The 18,665-nt window shown below is 38.7% G+C and overlaps 1 protein-coding gene across 1 annotated transcript in view; it reads left to right on the top strand.

The window, feature by feature from the left end:
* The first annotated feature begins 5,367 nt into the window (after positions 1-5,367).
* SFT2D1 (SFT2 domain containing 1) overlaps positions 5,368-18,665 on the top strand; it is a 43,234-nt gene continuing 29,936 nt past the window's right edge. The window contains exon 1 of the mRNA XM_044675791.1: positions 5,368-5,589. Within this exon, the coding sequence (XP_044531726.1) occupies positions 5,527-5,589 (63 nt within the window). The 5' untranslated portion in view covers positions 5,368-5,526. The remainder of the gene's footprint in view (positions 5,590-18,665) is intronic.

The raw sequence follows: 18,665 nt of genomic DNA, 5'->3' as shown, positions 1-18,665 counted from the left end.
TGTATTCAAGCAGTTGATTTTCTTCTGTGTTTCCTCTCCTGCAGTTCTTCCTCTGAATGTGGGTAGCGTTCTTTTCCATAAATCCCTCAGAATTGTCCTGGGTTATTGCATTGCTGCTGGTACAGAAGTCCATTACATTCGATTTTACCACAGTATATCAGTCTCTGTATACAAGGTTCTTCTGCCTCTGCTCCTTTTGCTCTGCATCAATTCCTGGAGGTCATTCCAGTTCACATGGAATTCCTCCAGTTTATTATTCCTTTGAGCACAATAGTATTCCATCACCAGCATATACCACAATTTGTTCAGCCATTCCCCAATTGAAGGACATACCCTCATTTTCCAGTTTTTTGCCACCACAAAAAGCGCAACTATAAATATTTTCATGCAAGTCTGTTTATCTATGATCTCTTTGGGGTACAAACCCAACAATGGTATGGCTGGATCAAAGGGCAGGCATTCTTTTATAGCCCTTTGAGCATAGTTCCAAATTGCCATCCAGAATGGTTGGATCAGTTCACAACTCCACCAGCAATGCATTAATGTTCCAATTTGGCCACATCCCCTCCAACATTCATTACTCTCCCCTCCTTTCAATGATTTCTTTATTACTCAATTCAATGATTTTTTCTCAGGCCTTATTTAAATTGGACATACGTGAGGTTTGTTTCACCATCCCCTTCCTCTTAATGCTCCACTCTCTTAGCTTTGATGACATTACTCTCTTGGTTCTTCTCCAAACTGTAAGACTTTCAATATATGTTTGCTTACTTGTAAGTTTTGTAATGTGTGTATATCTATCTATCTATCTATCTATCTATCTATCTATCTATCTATCTATCTATCTATCTATCTATCCATCTATCTATCCATCCATCCATCTATCTATCTATCCATTCATCCTTCTATTTATAATTACGTACATTTCAAAAACTGCACAAAAATTTCTTTGCAATGAGCCATGCTTCCTTTCTACCTATTATATATTGAACTTTTGTGTAGATTAGATTTATCATTTTCCATAGGTTTTCAAGTTAATCTAATCTTTTAAATCCCAGGTTAGAGATAACAATGCCTTAGCAGTAATGAAGGAGCAATATTACTAGAGGGCCAAAAGAAATCAAGTCCAAAGCAATGTCTTTCTCCTTCTCCAATAATCTTTCTTTGAGTAACCCTAGCCTTTAACTAGATTATAGGAATCTATATAATGAATGTTGTAAAATTTCTTCTGAAAGGATTATTTTATAATTTTATTCTTACATAGACCATTTGTTAAATTTTGGGCAATGAAAATGTTTTGTTATAATATTCTCTTAACCATAACTCCAACAACAAAGGATAATAATTATTCATAGAGTGCTTTTAAGATTTTCAGACTATTTTACAAATGCTGTCTCATTTTATCCTTACACAACCCTAGGAGCTAGGTATTATTAATATCCTCATTTTACAGATGAGTAACCTGAGACAAGTTAAGTGACTTGATCAGGGTCATATAGCTAGTAAGTTAGGATTTGAAATTAGGTCTCCTTGACTCCAGGCCCAGCATTCCATCCACCAGCTGCTTCTCAGCTATGCAGAAATTATAACAAATCCTACTGAATTTTCTTTTCTAATCATAAAATCATAAGCTCAATCCCTTCTAGTCATATCTATCCATCAGTGTTCAGTAGAGGCTTGACCACTGGAGTGGAGCCTGCAATGTTCAGCCTCTAGTCTCTGAACTCCCATGACAAAATGCCTGCAGGGGCTTCTATCTCCTTACCCAACTACTATTGTACAACTGCTGAAGGACTCACTGCTATGACATCTCCTCCTGCTATTGTCAAAGTCTCAGTTAAAAATTGATGGCTTGATGGAATTCCTCTCTCCATTCAGAGCTCAGGATAGTCTTAGCTTTTCCCAGGGGAGGAAGAAAATGTAACCTGTCTAGGTATATCTGGAGACATGCATGCATACATGTAGTGGGAGATAATGTAGTGGACGATATGAAGCTGGTGGTAAATGTGTGTCACCAGGGGCCTGGGAGCCTGTAACCAAACTAGCAGGAGATTTGGAGCTATCAGTGGTGAGCAGCCTCCGCTGTGGTGCCAGGTCAATCTCCACTGCTAGCTGTGGGCTCCTTTAAGATGTTGAGTGAGCCGCCCCTCCCTGCTGGAGTAACTGCCTCCCTACTGGGTGAGAGAAGAACCGGTAGGAAGTGGGCTCAACTTCCTGGTTACAATAGAGGGTTAGCTTCCACTTCTCAGTAAACGCAACTAATTGATATTCTCTCCTTTCCTCAGTCTCTTTAGCATTGGTGATGATATAGGAATTACAGGAACTCACAGATTTGGGCTAAGGGATTTATTTTAAAACTGGAAAGGGAAAACTGAGGTAAGAGGGTTCAAGGTCTTGAGAAGCTGTTGCTAGGGGTGACTGGCAAGTGTTGGCAATGGACCTAGAAGGTAAGGTCAGGCTGAGGGAACAAGCCCTCAGCCAGAGATAATCTCACACTGCCCTGATGTTATTTGATCCTCCAGCTAAACAGAATAAACAGGAATCAGAACCCTAAGGTTGGGTTTGCAGGGCCTTAAATAGTCACAGACCAACTGTCAGGACCCAGGATGGCACCTTCTAGGCCAAAGTTCCATTCTGTTGACAGGATTACCTAGCGTAATATTGCAAATGCAAGAAATCCTGCATTACAATGGATATAGATCTACATACATGGATTCAAACATATGAAGCAAAACATTTAATGAGCACCTAATACATACAAAGCACTGTGCTAAGTGTTGAGAATACAAATAGAAAAGTAAGATCCCTCCTTTTGTTAAGGAGTCCACATTCTAATGGGGGGATACAACACTTGTGTGTAAAAGGGAATTTTTGGTTCTCTTTGAATTCACACTTGTGAAAAGGGAATCCTTTGTTCTTTTTGCCTAGTTGGAGTTAAAACTTGGACAATAACTTAAGTACCCCTATTTAGTACCTCACTAGATTGTGAGGACAAGATTAGCTCTCCTTTGTCTACCTTTTGATTGAATCAACACAAGCTTGAACTAGGTGAGTTCACACCTTACTTGATGCTAGGTGAGAAGCCAGCAAGATACTTGGAAAGCTCCACCTTTTCCCCCAAACTCAAACAGCCAGAAATTTAAGAGTTCACACACTCAGAAAGGTGTGAATCCAAAGTTGATAACTCAGACAATTTGGAAACTATGACTGGCCCCCATGAAAAGAGGCAGGGACAGGAAACCACCATAAAAGCCATGAAGATCCCTGAGCAGGGAGGCTGGTGAAGTTGAGTCTGGTGAAGGAGGCTAGTAGAGAGTGAACTCCAAGAAGAGAGTCACTCCAAGAAGGAGGTTGGCTTCAAGAAGAAAGTTGGCTCAAAGAAGAAAGTAGGCCTCAGGAGTCACCTTCAGCTCCAGTCATTGTCTTGGGTGATTGGATAGCTGGTTTTCCCTTCCTGTCTTCTGGAAATAGTTTAATTCTGATTGAAGGTTAACAAGTCCTGGCTGAGCCAAGCACTGGAACAATATTTAGTTAGATTAATGTCTTTTCTATACTTTTGTATTTCTCTACTTTCACCTCTTTTATAAATAAAGGATTTGCAATTTTCACATATGTAGCCAAACCATTAATTTTAACACTTACATATGGAAGGCTTCAGCTACAAGTAAAATGGAAAGGTCCTGTGGTTCTTATGATACAACAGCAAAGGAGGTAATACCTTTTCTTTAGTCATTGCCACATCAATTTCTGATGTTTGCCAATGCCTAGCTGACTTTGGTGGCAACTTTCTTTTCTAGGTCTTCTGTAGCTAGCATTTAGAAAAGTAGTAGCCAGGCTTCTTCTCCACAGAGGTCACTTCCCAGGATGATGACTAAAGACCTAGGGATGTAAGTATTCCTACTCTCAAGGCTTTTGGGTTCAGGGATCTGGGTTGTCTTGCTTACTATCTTAGAAGAAGTGGTGTTCACACTGGTGGTGGTGGTGATAGTTTGACTTTCTTGGCACCTGTTGCTTCCCATCTCTCCTTCAGGTTGGCTGCTGCTTTAGCTAGGTTGGCTTACTCAAGAAACTCTTGAGATTCCCTATTTTCCTCCAAAAAAAATTCTGCTTTTTGGTATTTTTAAATAATAACAGCCAACATTTATAGATTGTTTATTGTGTGCTAGGCACTGTGCTAAGGGCTGGGGGATTGGAAAAAAAAAGGTAAAAAGTACTGGCTCACATTCTTAATAGGGAGAAAACACAGAACAATCAACATATAAAATATATCTGTGGATAGGAGGTAATCCCAGGGAGGAAGATATAAACTGTGGGGATGGGGTGGTAGGAATGACCTCTTTCCAGAGATGTTTAGTGCAACCCTGAGGCAGCTAGACGTGGAGTCAGGAGGGGCCAATTTCAAATCTGGCCCCAGACATTCATTGGCTGTGTGCCCTTGGGCAAGTCACTTAACTTCTGCCTTATTCTACTGGAGAAGGAAATGGCAAAGCACCCCAGTTTTTTTGTCAAGAAAACTCCATACAAGGTCACAAAGAATAGGATATGACTGAACTACTGAACAACAACAAAGTGCAACCCTCCATCTTTTCAGTTGAGGAAACTGAGGAATAGAGTGGTTGTGGCCTGCAAGTACTAAGTAGCAAAGCTGTGATTCGGACCAAAATTCTCTGACTCAAAAACCCACCCTTTACACTAGCTGCGTTATTCCAAGTTCAAGTCTGGGCTATTTAGAGCACACTGTGTTCTAGTACTTGTTGGGCTAATTGGTGTGCCTAATGCGTAGGGTGTATTAAAAGATTTTTTTTAATATATTTTTAAACCCTTAACTTCTGTGTATTAGTTCCTTGGTGGAAGAGTGGTAAGGGTAGGCAATGGGGGTCAAGTGACTTGCCCAGGGTCACACAGCTGGGAAAGTGTCTGAGGCCAGATTTGAACCCAGGACCTCCCGTCTCTAGGCCTGGCTCTCAATCCACTGAGCTACCCAGCTGCCCCCTGTATTAAAAGATTTTTTTAAAAAGCATGTCTATAAATTAAAAGCTCAGAGGGGATTTATTATTATCATTTACGAGAAATGAAGAAGGAAGCACCTGTTCTTGTGGTCCTTCTTAGCTTTAACAACTGTAAAAATAAATTTCTGTTTTGCCTGCTCTTCCTAAGAACAACCAACGAGAATGACCCAGCCCTAACACTTTTTGCAAAGACCATCCCAGTAGGAGGTGGGACGTGACCTCCAGCCCTCTGGCCTGAGGATTGGCTGAGTTCCAAGAGTGGGAGGGGCTGGTCGAGGAGAAGCAGGAACTTAGATGGGGAGGGGAAGGAAAGAGAGAGGGGAACAAGGCGCATGCCCAGTAGTGGGCGAGTCTCGGGTCAGAGCGGCTGAGCTCGGACTGCGGTGCCGGATCTCTGGCCTTCGCGGCTCTCGAGCCTCCGACTTCCGGTGGTCCCGTGAGGTCGCGGTTTGCTCCGTTTCCAGGTGGGCTTGAGGAGGGCTCAGTGGGGCCGCCGCCGCCGCTACCGTGAGTGGTCATGGAGAAGCTGCGGCGGGTGCTGAGCGGCCAGGACGACGAAGAACAAGGGCTGACCTCACAGGTAATGCACACCTTCCCTGATCCCAACGTGAGACACACCCCCTCCGGTGGCGGTCCCATTCGGCCCCGGGACTTTGGGGAGCGAGGCCTTTGCGCTGCCTCGGGGGCTCGGCTGATTGGCCGAGCGAGCCGGAAGCCCCGCCCCCTATGTGTCCCCGAACCTCCGGCGGGCCCTGGGGTCCCTAGACGTTCTGTCCTCCGCCTTCTTTGGTTTTGTTCTCTCGTGCGGTTCCCCGTCCTGCTTTTTTCTATCCCTGCGGTTTTATATGATTCGCAGCCGGAAGGGACCTCAGAGGCAATCTGGGCCGATACCCTCCTTTTACCGATGGGGAAACTGAGTTCTGGAGAGAGGGAAGGAACCCATATCCTTCCCCTTTTTTATTTCCCGTCCCTCCCCACCCTCTACCTGGCCCTTGACTCTGCTGGGTCCCAGATTCCTTATCCATAAAATGAGGGGGTGGGGTGTGTGTGGATTTTGCATCCTCAAGTCTCTTCCAACTCTCAATCCTTACTTTCTGCCCTCCCCCCCAACCCCCCAAATGCATTGTCAGGTACAGAACCTCGTCTGGGAGGTTTGTTTTGACACATGTGCTGCTATGAGGGATATATATTTTTCTAGCACTTTGTGATCTGCATCAGAAGAGCTCAAAACTAAATGTTACATTTCCTGATAAAGATCAAGAGGTGCTAGGAAATTATAAATTCATATATATGTAATTGACTTATGCTTTATTTGAATATTCAAAATATGTATTTATAAATATACAAAATAATGTTCATGTTGCATATACACAATCTGTATATAACAATACAGGCAACCTGTTTATATTCTACATGCTATATATGTATATACAGGTATTTATACACTTGTACAATATGCACATGTGATAATATGCAGATATGTCTCACCTCAGACAGTTAATAGCTATATGTCCGGGTACAAGTTATTTAACCAGTTTGCCTGAGTTTCCTCCTTTTTAATGGGGATAACAGTAGCACCTACCTTCCAAGATTGTGAGGATCTGATGAGAAAATTGCAAAGTGCTTGACATATAGCAGATTCTTTTCGTAACTTAGGGATATCCATGATATATGCACATGTCTGTATGCTTATAGAGTCATACATGTGTGTGTGTATATATATATATATATATACACACACACATACATTTTTTTCACCAACCTCTAACTGAAATTTAGTATTTACTTTTGAAAAAACGTCCTAAGAAAGGGACTACTAGCATCACTAAACTTCCAATGGAGTCCATAATATAAAAGACATTATGAACCCCTGTTTTAGAGAGTAACTGTGGCTAAACTAGGAAGCTAGGGTAATTAGAAATGAAATGATAATTTAGTTCAACTAAGCGCTACTAGGACTGTTGTTTACAGACCATTGTGAATTATGCGTTCAGAATTATCTGTTGAAGATAAGTTAGGAAGATAATATTGGTGGAAGAAAGTTTCAGGATGTCATATGACCTGATGAAGCCCATTTCTTTTTTTGAGAGAAAGTTGAAGGTTGTGACAGACTATCTAATTTCAAAAGGAAACTTTTAAGAATGTGTTTTGAATGCTGATATCTTTTGGCTTAGTACATTATTACATCACACTATAAATAGAACTGGAAGTGACCTTAAAGAACATCTATTAGAGACATCAAAAGCTAAGCCTTGCTCTGTGTGGTAAAGGAACTTACTCTGTAGATGAGACAAGCTGAATATAGTGCACGAAAAAGATATCCCTTAGGTTCTAAAGTACAATGTGGGATGAGGGATCAATTTTTATCTAGATGTTATATTTTCTTTAGGACCTTGTATTTTGCTCTATAACCTGGAACTGATTTAAAATTTTTAAAAAGTAAAATAGCAGTACGGATTGCCTTTAGATAACTTTCTGTTGCCAACTGAAGAAGATCCAAATTCTTAAGCATGGCTGTGTTCCTGTTCCTCCAGAGTTTTGCCCCAACCTGCTATTCTAACTTTTCTTTCAGTTTTCTCCTAGACATACTTTCTGGATTCCTTAACCAGGACTAGAACTTTTCTTCCTTCCTCTGTAGCCCCATAGCACTTAGGTTTTTAAGTTTTGGTTTGTGTTGCATTTTATGAGAGTTATATTTTATCTTATGTTGTAGATAAGATTGTAAGCTGCTTGTGGGCAAGGACTTAATTTTTCTTATCTTTGCACTGCCCCTATGATAGTACTAAAGCACATATATATGCTCAATCACCATTTAAATTTAATAGCTAATTGTTAAATGAGTGATATAAACAGGGAGGACCTTAAGTTCTGAAGGAGAGAAAGAAATCATTGTGAACCTAGGTGGTCTGGGAAGAGAAGAGACTGGGGCCAAAGGATGAGTAGAGTTTGGGTTGTCATGGGAATAAGGTAAGATCTTTCTAAAGAGATGCAAATTATCAGTCCAGAGTTTATTAATTTGACAGGTGCTGTGTGCCAGGCACCAGAACACAAAGATAAAAAAGTTTTCTATCCTCAAAAATCTTGCAGGCTATTGGGGAAACAATGTGTTTGTCTGTCTATCTATCTATCTATCTATCTATCTATCTATCTATCTATCTATCTATCTATCTATCTATCTATCTATCTAATCTTCTATTCAATATATATACAAGGTATTGGCAGAGGAAGCACTATCTACTGGAAGAATTTAGAAAATGCCTCTTCTAAGAGATGACATTTGAACTGGGCTTTGAAAGAATCTAGGGAGTCTAAGAGGCTGAGGTGAGAAGGTACTGTATTTCAGGAATAAGCGTGGGAGGCACAAGGAGATAGATGAGTGTGTCTTGAAGAACATCAATTGGCTAGTCTAGATGGATGGAATGAATCTGGTGTGAAGGGAGTAATTTATAATTTTTGAAAAGATTTTCTGGAGCCAGATTATGAAAGACTAAATGCTAAACCAGAATAGTTATTTGGATCTGGAGGTAATAGAGAATAGTAGAATTTTTTTTTTAAACCCTTACCTTCCATCTTGGAGTCAATACTATATATTGGTTCCAAGGCAGAAGAGTGGTAAGGGTAGGCAATGGGGGTCAAGTGACTTGCCCAGGGTCACACAGCTGGGAAGTGTCTGAGGCCAGGTTTGAACCTAGGACCTCCAGTCTCTAGGCCTGGCTCTCAATCCACTGAGCTACCCAGCTGCCCCGAGTAGTAGTCTTTTGATTGGGGTGATATAACAAGTTCAGATGTATGCTTTAAGAGGATTTGGCAACTATGAGGCAATGGATATTGGAACAAGGAGAGAGTGGATGTATTGAGAACATTTAGGATGCTATTGGCATAGTTTAGAAGAGAGATGATGAGAATCTAAACTAGCATGACAGCTGTAAGAGTGAAAGGAAGAGAATGAGTTGTGCAAGAGCTTTCGTGTAAGGTGTTCAACAATACTGGAAAGTAAATGGATTTGTCGAGTGAGTGAAATGTTGAGGGTAACTAGGGTTTCCAAAGTAAGTAACCAGGAGAGAAAAGGAATGAGATAGAGGAGGGGAGGGAGAATAGATGCAGATAGAGACAGAAAGAATTGAAATTTAATGATTTGGAAGGTAATAAAGGAAAGGTTTTGTTTGTTCATTTGTTTTTTAAGATAAGGATGATTTGAGTGTTTATAGACCTCTAGTTTAAAGATGAAAGATAGAAGGAATTTTGGATGGAGCAAGTTCTTCCTTCTCCAATCCCAATAATAGAACAGGAATGAAATTAACAGCACAGATGAAACTGAGGCAGAGAATTTATGTTTTGCCCATAGCCATACAGTTTCTGAGTGGCAAAACAAAAAACATCCCAAAAACTGGAACCTGTGAGAGTTGTCTAGTACTTTTTTTAGTGTAAATTTGTTTTGAGGACTCTGCTGAAATGTCATTTATAGGTACAAGAACTAGAATAGAAATTAAGACCATGCACTGCATTTCAACTGATAGCTGGGGGTTGGGGAGGTTGGTAGGTATACATACCTATGCCTCCAGTCCTTTCCCATTCCTAATCTCTAAATATATAAACTGAAATTTTTATTGATAGATTCCTTCTGATGATACTTGTTATTTTTAGGGTTGATCAGTAAAGTGAGAAGTTACTACTGCTTGATGACTAAACAAAAAACTAAACAAACCAAGGAGTAGCTCATTTTTAATACAGTCATATAGCTTTTTTTATGAAAAGAGAGGATCACAAAATCTCAGGATTAGAAAGGATCTTAAGAATCTATTTATCCTTATTCTTATTCCTAATCCTATTCTTAAACAAAAATCATTTCTGTAACATCCTACAAATGTCCATTAAGCACTTGCTTGAAGAATTGCCCTGAGAAAGACTACTACCTCCTGACATAACATCCCATTCCACTTTATTTATTAGAAGGACCTTCCATACATGAAACCTAAAATTAAACTTTTCTGTAACTCACATCTTTTGCTTCAAGTTTTATCCTTGGGTGTCAGCCAAAGCAATTTTAATCCCTTTTCCATAGCTTTTCAAATACAATCATGTCTTTCCTTTCCCAAGTTCCCAGTCTTTTCTTCAGGTTAAACAGCTCCAGATCCCTCAACCAGTCATCATGTTTCAAGATCAAAAAGGCCTGTTGCTATCTTATTTACTCCTTTGTATATGCTCCAGCTTATTAATGTTCTTAAAATGTGATGGCTAGAATTGAAAGCCATATCCCAGATGTAATGTGACCGAGTCTATTACTTTCTTAGTCCTTTGATTTTGTGCTTCTCTTTATTGCCTAAGAACACATTATTATTTTTTTTTTGCTTCCATATTAGGTTTGACTTCTATATTAAATTTGTTGTTCAGTTGTTTCATTCCTATTTGACTCTTCATAACCCCCTTTGGGGTTTTCTTGGCAGAGATACTATAGTGGTTTGTCATTATCTTCTCCAGCTCATTTTATAGATGAGGAAACTGAGGCAAACAGGGTTAAGTGATTTTGCCTAGGATCACACAGCTACTAAGTGTCTGAGGCCCTATTCGAAATCAGATCTTTGACTCCAGGCCAGGTACTGTATCCACCGTACCACTTAGTTTGCTAAAATCTCCAAGTCTTTTTAGATGAACTAATTTTTAGTCATGGTTCTCTCATCTTACACTTATGTGAAGGCAGATTTTGATTTTTATCAGTGTGCTAGCTGTCCCTCTCCGCTTTGTGTCATCTGCTATTTTGATCAACATTACATTTATACTTCCATCCAAGTCTGATAAATTAGAGAATTCCTTTCAACTTCAGATTGATCTTTTACTAAATACTTTTTGGATCCAGCCATTTAGATAGTTCCAAACTGAATTGTTAATTTATGGAATTATTCATTGATTTATTTTGACCCAACTAAAGGGGCGACATTTCCTAGGAGGGTACATGAAGTTTAGTTGCCCACTCTTGCTTTCTACTAGTGAATTCATTGTGCCGTGTGTTCACTGAAGAAGCAGCCAAAAGCAGCATAGTGTCATGCCTGGTGCTTCTAGTTTATGACTAACAGAATGGATTGCTAGGAGGTCCCTTTGGGTAGAGGGAGAAAGACACTCCCAGGTTTTTGGATAAATGTTGGGAAAGACCATGATGGCAGCAAATGAGGAGTAATGCTTCAATCATAATTTAATAAGGCAGAAAATACAGAGGCAAATGACTTGGGGGGAGGAGAGGATACGTAGTGGAGGGGAAGGGCCACAGAGAGTCTCATAACCATGGAGACCATCAAAGTCGGGACCACTCTGGCAGCATGCACCTGTAGCATGTTGAAGAGTGCTGGGGTGCTATGGGGTAAAGAGGAATTTGGGCTCCTGTTTTTATAGGGTTTTGGGCATGGGGGGACAGACTCTTACCCTTGTTACCTTAGGCTTAGTTCATTTTTATTATTAGCATACTGTTTTGCTGGTATTTTGCTTGTCTGTTCATGTTTGGAGCTTATCTGAAGTTTACAGACCAAGAGCAGTTAGCAGACTGAAGGGCCATTGCATTAAAGACTAGTTGGCTTTTCCTGATTTAGTACATAGTTTCAGGATGTGGCCTTAGTTAATTTATGAGGCATTTGTCAGTGGCTCCTATGCTCCCCTAATTTCTGAGACAAATTGAAAGTAGATGTCGTGCTCCCTTAATTTGTGGAACAGTTTGCAAGTGACTTCTATTTCTACCTTTACAATCTTATTTCTTATTATTGTTACCTTACACTAGCTACTTATAAACTAACTTTCTTGGGGGTAGTGGGAAGAGGGGTAGTGGTTAAGGGACCAAAGCAAAAATCAATTTTAACACATAAATCTACCTAATTATTCTGCCATCTCTCTATCCTGACCTTAAAGTAGTGGTGTTTTATCCACAGGGCCAAGTTAGACTTGGGTCTCCATTGAATGGGGCTAAGAGATTTGTCTATAGTGACAAGTGCTGTCACAGGCGCTAAATGAAATGGCTCCCTGCATTCTTTGCCATTATCATATTCCAATAGAAAAAGCCTGATGCCATTTTAAGTAGACTTTGGTGAAAGCCACTGGAGTATCCCAAACCGCTAAGATTGATGTTAATATAATTGTTCCAGCGTTGGAGGAGTCACTTTACTAAACCTTGTTAATTCTCAATCACAAGAACCTTACTGCCTCTATAATTGATGTTACTGTGCCTTTTGAGATAGATGCTTGGCTTTCCAATCGGCCAGACTTAGCAAAATTGAAAAATATCAAATTAGTGTGCCAAGAAGGCTATGGAATATATAATAACACAGTGGCAATCTGGATTTTGGGAGGCTAGGAGTAGCAAAATAAGCTGAAAATTAGATGTATTTAAATCTTATGAGAAAACTAATAGTGTGAAACTTGATCAGGTGGGAGTAGATATAAACACTGATGTATACATTTACTGGTGTGATCTCCATCTTGGCCACAAGAAACATGAAGTATGATGTCATATTTGCTAAAATTGGTTAAGGTTTATAAAGTATTAGCATTTCTTATTACCTATCAGTCTAGTTATCTTTTTTTAATGGAAATAAAGTTATTATCCTTGATGAAGAATGACTTTCTTATGGTCAGTTGCTTCATTTCTTTAAAAAAGAGAAGGATACATTATTGGTACATACTGAATATTTTTCCAGCAAACATCATACAAACCCTTTTGCAAGTAACATTCCCTTTAGAAAACTGTTTGAATTTTCATTATTATTGTCAGAAAAGATGAATGGTATGCTTTATATTTGGGTGGCATATCAACAATGACTAAGCATTCTTTCTTTGAAATTCTTGTTATACAAGTTTATCACCTGTTATATCACGGATAGGTGGTTGTTGTCTTTAGGCTCCCTGGGCATTCTCCTTCCTTCCTAAATGAGTCCAGTCCCTGGCTTAAGTTTTTCTCCCATTTCTATCTTCTACCCTTATACTAGGAGATTAAGTCCTATATATAGATAACCATTCAAGTAACCTAGCTTCCAGTTTGCCAATCTGTTGAATTCTCCTGACTTCCACTCTATCTCAGCTATGTGGACAGATGGTCACCCTTTTGACCTTGCCATTACCCAGAAGTTTTCGTTTTCAAGAACTCTGAAATTCCTTTATCTGATTATAATATTTAATCATTTCAACTTTCCATTTTCATATCTATTCTTTCTTATCTTCAATTGCTTCCTTTCTATTGGCCCTTTCCCTGCTGCCCAAAAACATTCTCATGTGTTTCCCATCCTTAAAAAAACAAAAACAAAATGTGATCTTAATATGTCCTGTATCTCTCTTCTTCCCCCCACCCCTTTCTTTTTTTTTTAAAACCCATACCTTCTATCTTAGGGGTTAGGGGACCACCTGCTTTATCCCTGTTTATATTGGTAAAGTTTCTAACTATTTTTTCCATTGCACATAACGATAGTTCTTAGGATATATGTGTATCTATATATATTCATATTAAAGAAAGGCTGTTCCAAACCTGTGACTTTAAGGGATTTTAATATAAATGAATATTGTATTTTGTTACTTTCTCATTATTTGTTGAAATAATCCATTTTTCTTTTTCTGTTATTAAATATGTTAGTTGTTTTCTCCATGTTGACCCATCCTTAGTTCCTGGTATGATTCTAGCTTGGTTTTAATAAATCAATCCTAGGCCATATTACAAAAATTGTCTTTAATTTTTTTCATCATGAATCCAATTTTTTCCTCTCTTTTTAGTTGTGTTTTTAAACTCTGCCATGAGAGCCCTGGATTCTGCCTAAAATGTATTATTTATTCTTTTGTGAGTTTCTCTTTTGAACCATTCTGGAGTTTTTTCCTGCTCTTCCATAATTTCCACAGAATTCTCTCTTAAATCAAGTAATATTGGTTCACTTTCCTTCATATGATATTATTTGATTAAAGTATTTGAGTTTCCTTTTGAGATTCTGCATATTTTTCTTTCTGATTTTAGTATTACTTGGTTTGTCTGCTTGACACTTTAGCTCTTAATGATTTTTTCATGGGATATTTTTGGTGTTTTAAACATTTAAAAAAATTCTCTATTATTATTATTCCTTGGCTCTTCCTTTTCCTTTGGTACACAAATTACAAATCCCTGAGACTGGCTACTCTTAAACCTATTCTCTTTGTTTTTCTTAACTAAAAAATTTTAAGTCAATTTCTAAAAGGTTTTTTTTTTTAATTTCAAACTTTTATCAGACAGTTGATACAAAATTGTTTTCTCAACCTATGCACTTTCTTCTTATTCAGGTGAATTGGTTTTATTTTCACAAACACTTTTAATTTGTATATAAATCTGCAATGTCAGAGCTCCTTGCGCCAACAAAATTAGACTTCCTCTCCTTCCTTCCCCTTATACATATGTATTCTCTCTGCTAAAGCTAGAAAGTGGTTTCATGAGCAGTTTTCGCTGATACCAAGAATATGTTCTTGGAAAGGCAAAAGGAATGATTTTATTATTGCTTCTCTTCCTAATAATGTACTTTGAAGTAATTGAATGAAGAAAATTACTCTCACCATTCACGTGAGAATTTCAAAAGTGCTTACTTAGAAAGTCTCTTGATGGGTACCTTCTGATAGTGACTTTTGTAGAAGATTATTAAGTAAAAAATGTTGCTAATGTTGCTAGGAAAATTATATAGTATCTATTATGGGTCAATTCTTTATTATTCCATATTCATTTAAATGAGAATTCCAGATTGTCAGATTTAAATATCAAAAATTTAGTTTCATTGCAGCAAAGAAGTATTTTCAACATTTATAGGTTTCTTCTTAACTTTTGTAATGTTTCTTTTGCTTAGAATGTAAGTTTTTGTGTTACCCACTCCTTTCTCCCTTCTCCCCTGCCTTGGGCATGAAGTTCTATATCTAGCTTTTTAGATTGATACAAAACATTAGCAAAAATATCAGGTGGGTTGAAAAATAAGATACTTTGTCACATTGTAATAATACCAACAAAAAGTAATAAAAAATTGCTGCATATTACATTTGAATAAATACATGAATAAAACACTTACTAAACACATACTATATGCTAGTCATTGTACTAAGCACTGTGAAGAGCATTTTAAATACTTTCACGCACTTTGTATCATTTAAAATGTTTGGGGTTTTGGGTTTTTTTTGAAAATCATTGTCTTTTGGAGGATAGAGTCAAAATAGCAGAGTAAGAGTCTACTATTTTGTTTAGTTCTCACAACAAATCTTTTCTACAACAACCTAGAAAATGTGCTGGACCAAATTTGGATCAGGAAAGATAATAAAATGTCACACTAAGTCATTTTTCCTGCTCAAGGGAACTTAAGACAGGCAGAAAAGTCTATAGATACTGGTTGGGAGTCACCAAGAATGCAGTGTGGTGGCAATAGCATTAGAACCAGGGCAGAGAGAGATCCCAGTGGACTAATAATTTAGCAAAGAGAACTGGTATAGGTGCTTTCTGGCATATCTATCATCCATTATCCAGTTCAAGATTACAGATCCAGGGCAAAGAACAGATCCTAGCTGAGGATAGCACGAAACTTCACTGCACAGCCCTAACTTAGGAGCAGAGCAGTGACTTAGTTCTAACCTGTGACCCACTACATAAGCCTGCAGGGCAGAAGACCAAGACCAAAGGGGAAGCCAGAAGTTACAGAACTTACCAATGGACTCACAGTGCATGAATTCAGCAACAGTCTGCTGAAACTTACCTATATATATGTTGGGCAATGGAACCAAACCTCATAGAACTTATAAAGCTCATACCATGAGGGCAGTGAAAAGACTTTTGCCTGAATCACACTACACTTTGGAAACAATGAAAATTTGCAACCACCCCCCTTTCTTCCTGAGCTGTGAAAGCAGCAGAAGCTCAGGTTAGATATTCCTCTAGAAATTAGCAGAGTCCAACACTAATGAAAGTGCAAAGTCAAGAATCAGACCCAATGAATGAGCAAACAACCAACAACAGAACCAGACCAAAAAGAGCTAATTTGGTGGCAAAGAAGCTCAAAACACAGAGATGACAGTGATTTTACAACATATATAATCAAAGCTTCAATGAAGATGCAAATTGGACACAAGCCCAACAAGAATTCTTAGAAGAGTTAAAGAAACTTTTGAAGCAGAAAAAAATTTTTTTTAAGACCACAGTGACAGAAGAAAAAAAAACAAGCTGTGTAAGAAAGTTAAGGAAAAAATAAATTAACATTATGGAGAAAAATAACTCTTTAAAAAATTAGAATTGGCTAACTGGTCAAAGAAGTAAATTTCTTGCTGAAAAAAAATAGCTCCTTAAAAATTATCATTGGGCAAATTAAAACTAATGATTCCTTGAGACACTATTTCCCATTTTAAATATACAAATATGAAATTCAGAGTTAAGTCTTTTTTATTTTATAGCACATATTTTTCTCATTGTAAATAATAAATGATCTTAACTTTGGTGAATTAATGGTTTGTATACAGATTTAGAAATAATTTCCATTTTGATAATAAATCTTTTCCTGTCAAAATATGCTTATTGTTTATGTTATATGGAGTTCACCATGTCTAGCAAATGCTCCTTAATATATATATATATGTATATATATATTTTTTTTCATGATATAGAAGCACCAGGATACAAAGAAGAAAATGTAACAGTCCCTGCCCCTCAGGGAGCTTACATTCTATTAGGAAAATTTTTAAGAAAAATAATGTATCCATATAACTGAGGAAATCTTCTAAGTATACTAGTCAAACCAACTATACATATTGCTCTAAGAAACTTCTTTGGTAATAGACATTTTGTCTATTAGCCTCAATGGGTAAGGGACTGACTTTAGAAATCAGTAGTATTGGTTCCGGGTTAAGATGGCGGCAGAGTAAGAAGCAGCTCTTAACCTCTCCTGACCGAAACACACAAAACTCCTCAAGGGGACATAAAAACAAGTCCAGACGAACGGAGGAACCCCACAACAGGGCACAGCGTGGAAGGTACGTGGAATCGGGACATTTCCATGCTATAAAGGGGTGAAACAGCTCTCACTAAATCGCGGGCTGAGCAACCACCCCACCCCCACCCCCTCCACACATACCACCTATAGCGCCGAAGCCAGCTAAAAAGAAATAGAGCAAATTTGGGGCACCCATCGAGTCATTGGCAGCTCCGGGGCCTGTTCCTGAGAGCAGCAAGATTTAGGACCCCAAAAAGCAAAAGAACGCACACAAACTCTGAGCGTGGGAGCAGGGCGCAGAGAGCGGACGCAGGGCGCAGAGCGTGGGTTCAGAGCAAAGGTGTGGGTGGAGGCAGACACAGGAATGAGCTAAAGCTCTGAAACCCTGAGTGGGGAACCAGTGCAGACGGGTATACGACTGTGGAAGCAGCGCCCTGAGACTTGTAAAGAAACCTCCGGCAGAGGATCAAGCAAGGGGGTCCAATGGGGGCTTGACCTTGGAAAAAACCAGAACTCAGACCTCAGGAGCCAAAAGACCACGGACAGACCCTGAGCGCTAGGATAAACCTGAGAAGCTGCTGGGCTAACGATGGCTACCCAGTCTCAGGAAGTTCAGAAGAGAAAGATTAACAACAAGAAAAAGAAGTCTTTAACCCTCGACAACTTTTACACAGAGAAAATCCAGACAACCGAGCAAACAGAGGAGGAGATCAAACAAGCATCCGGACCCTCCTCAAATAAGGAAAAATCCTCACAAGCTATGGAAGAGTTCAAAACTGAGATTTTGAGGAAAATGGAAGAGATATGGCAAGAAAATAACAGTTTAAAAGGTAGAATCTTGCAATTGGAAAGTGAGGCTCAGAAACCAAATGAACTGATAAGCAAATTGAACACGAGAAATGACCAGATTGAAAAGGAATACCAGAAGATTATAGCCGAAAACCAGAAGATTATAGCCGAAAACCAGAAGATTATAGTCAAAAACCAAAAGATCATAGCCAAAAACCGAAAGATTGTAGCCAAAAACCAATCCCTAAAGGCTAGAATTGAGCAATTAGAAGCTAATGATCTCTCAAGACAACAAGAACAAATAAAACAAAGTCAAAAGACTGAAAAAATAGAAGGAAACATGAAATATCTCAATGAGAGAGTGACAGACCAAGAAAACCGGTTGAGAAGACACAATTTGAGAATAATTGGTCTTCCAGAAAAACCAGAAATTAATAGAAACCTGGACTCCATACTAACAGAAATTATTCAGCAAAATTGCCCTGAAGTCCTACAACAAGAGGGCAATATAGACATTGAAAGGATCCATAGAACACCCGCGACATTCGATCCAGATAAGAAAACGCCCAAAAATATAATTGCCAAATTCAGGAGTTTCCAAGCAAAAGAAAAAATCTTACAAGAAGCCAGAAAGAGACAATTCAAATATCAAGGAGCACCAATCAGGATCACACAGGATCTGGCAGCCTCCACGCTAAAAGATCGCAAAGCTTGGAATACGATATTCAGAAAGGCATGAGAGCTGGGCCTGCAACCACGGATCAACTACCCATCAAAATTGACTATATCTTTCCAGGGGAAAGTATGGGCATTCAACAAAATTGAAGAATTCCAGGTATTTGCACAGAAAAGACCAGGGCTAAATGGAAAGTTTGATATCCAACCACAAAAATCAAGAGAAACATGAAAAGGTAAATAAGATACA

Source organism: Gracilinanus agilis, chromosome 4 (assembly GCF_016433145.1).
Source record: "Gracilinanus agilis isolate LMUSP501 chromosome 4, AgileGrace, whole genome shotgun sequence".
NCBI classification, from domain to species: Eukaryota; Metazoa; Chordata; class Mammalia; order Didelphimorphia; family Didelphidae; genus Gracilinanus; species Gracilinanus agilis.
This window is presented reverse-complemented; position numbering and strand designations above follow the sequence as displayed.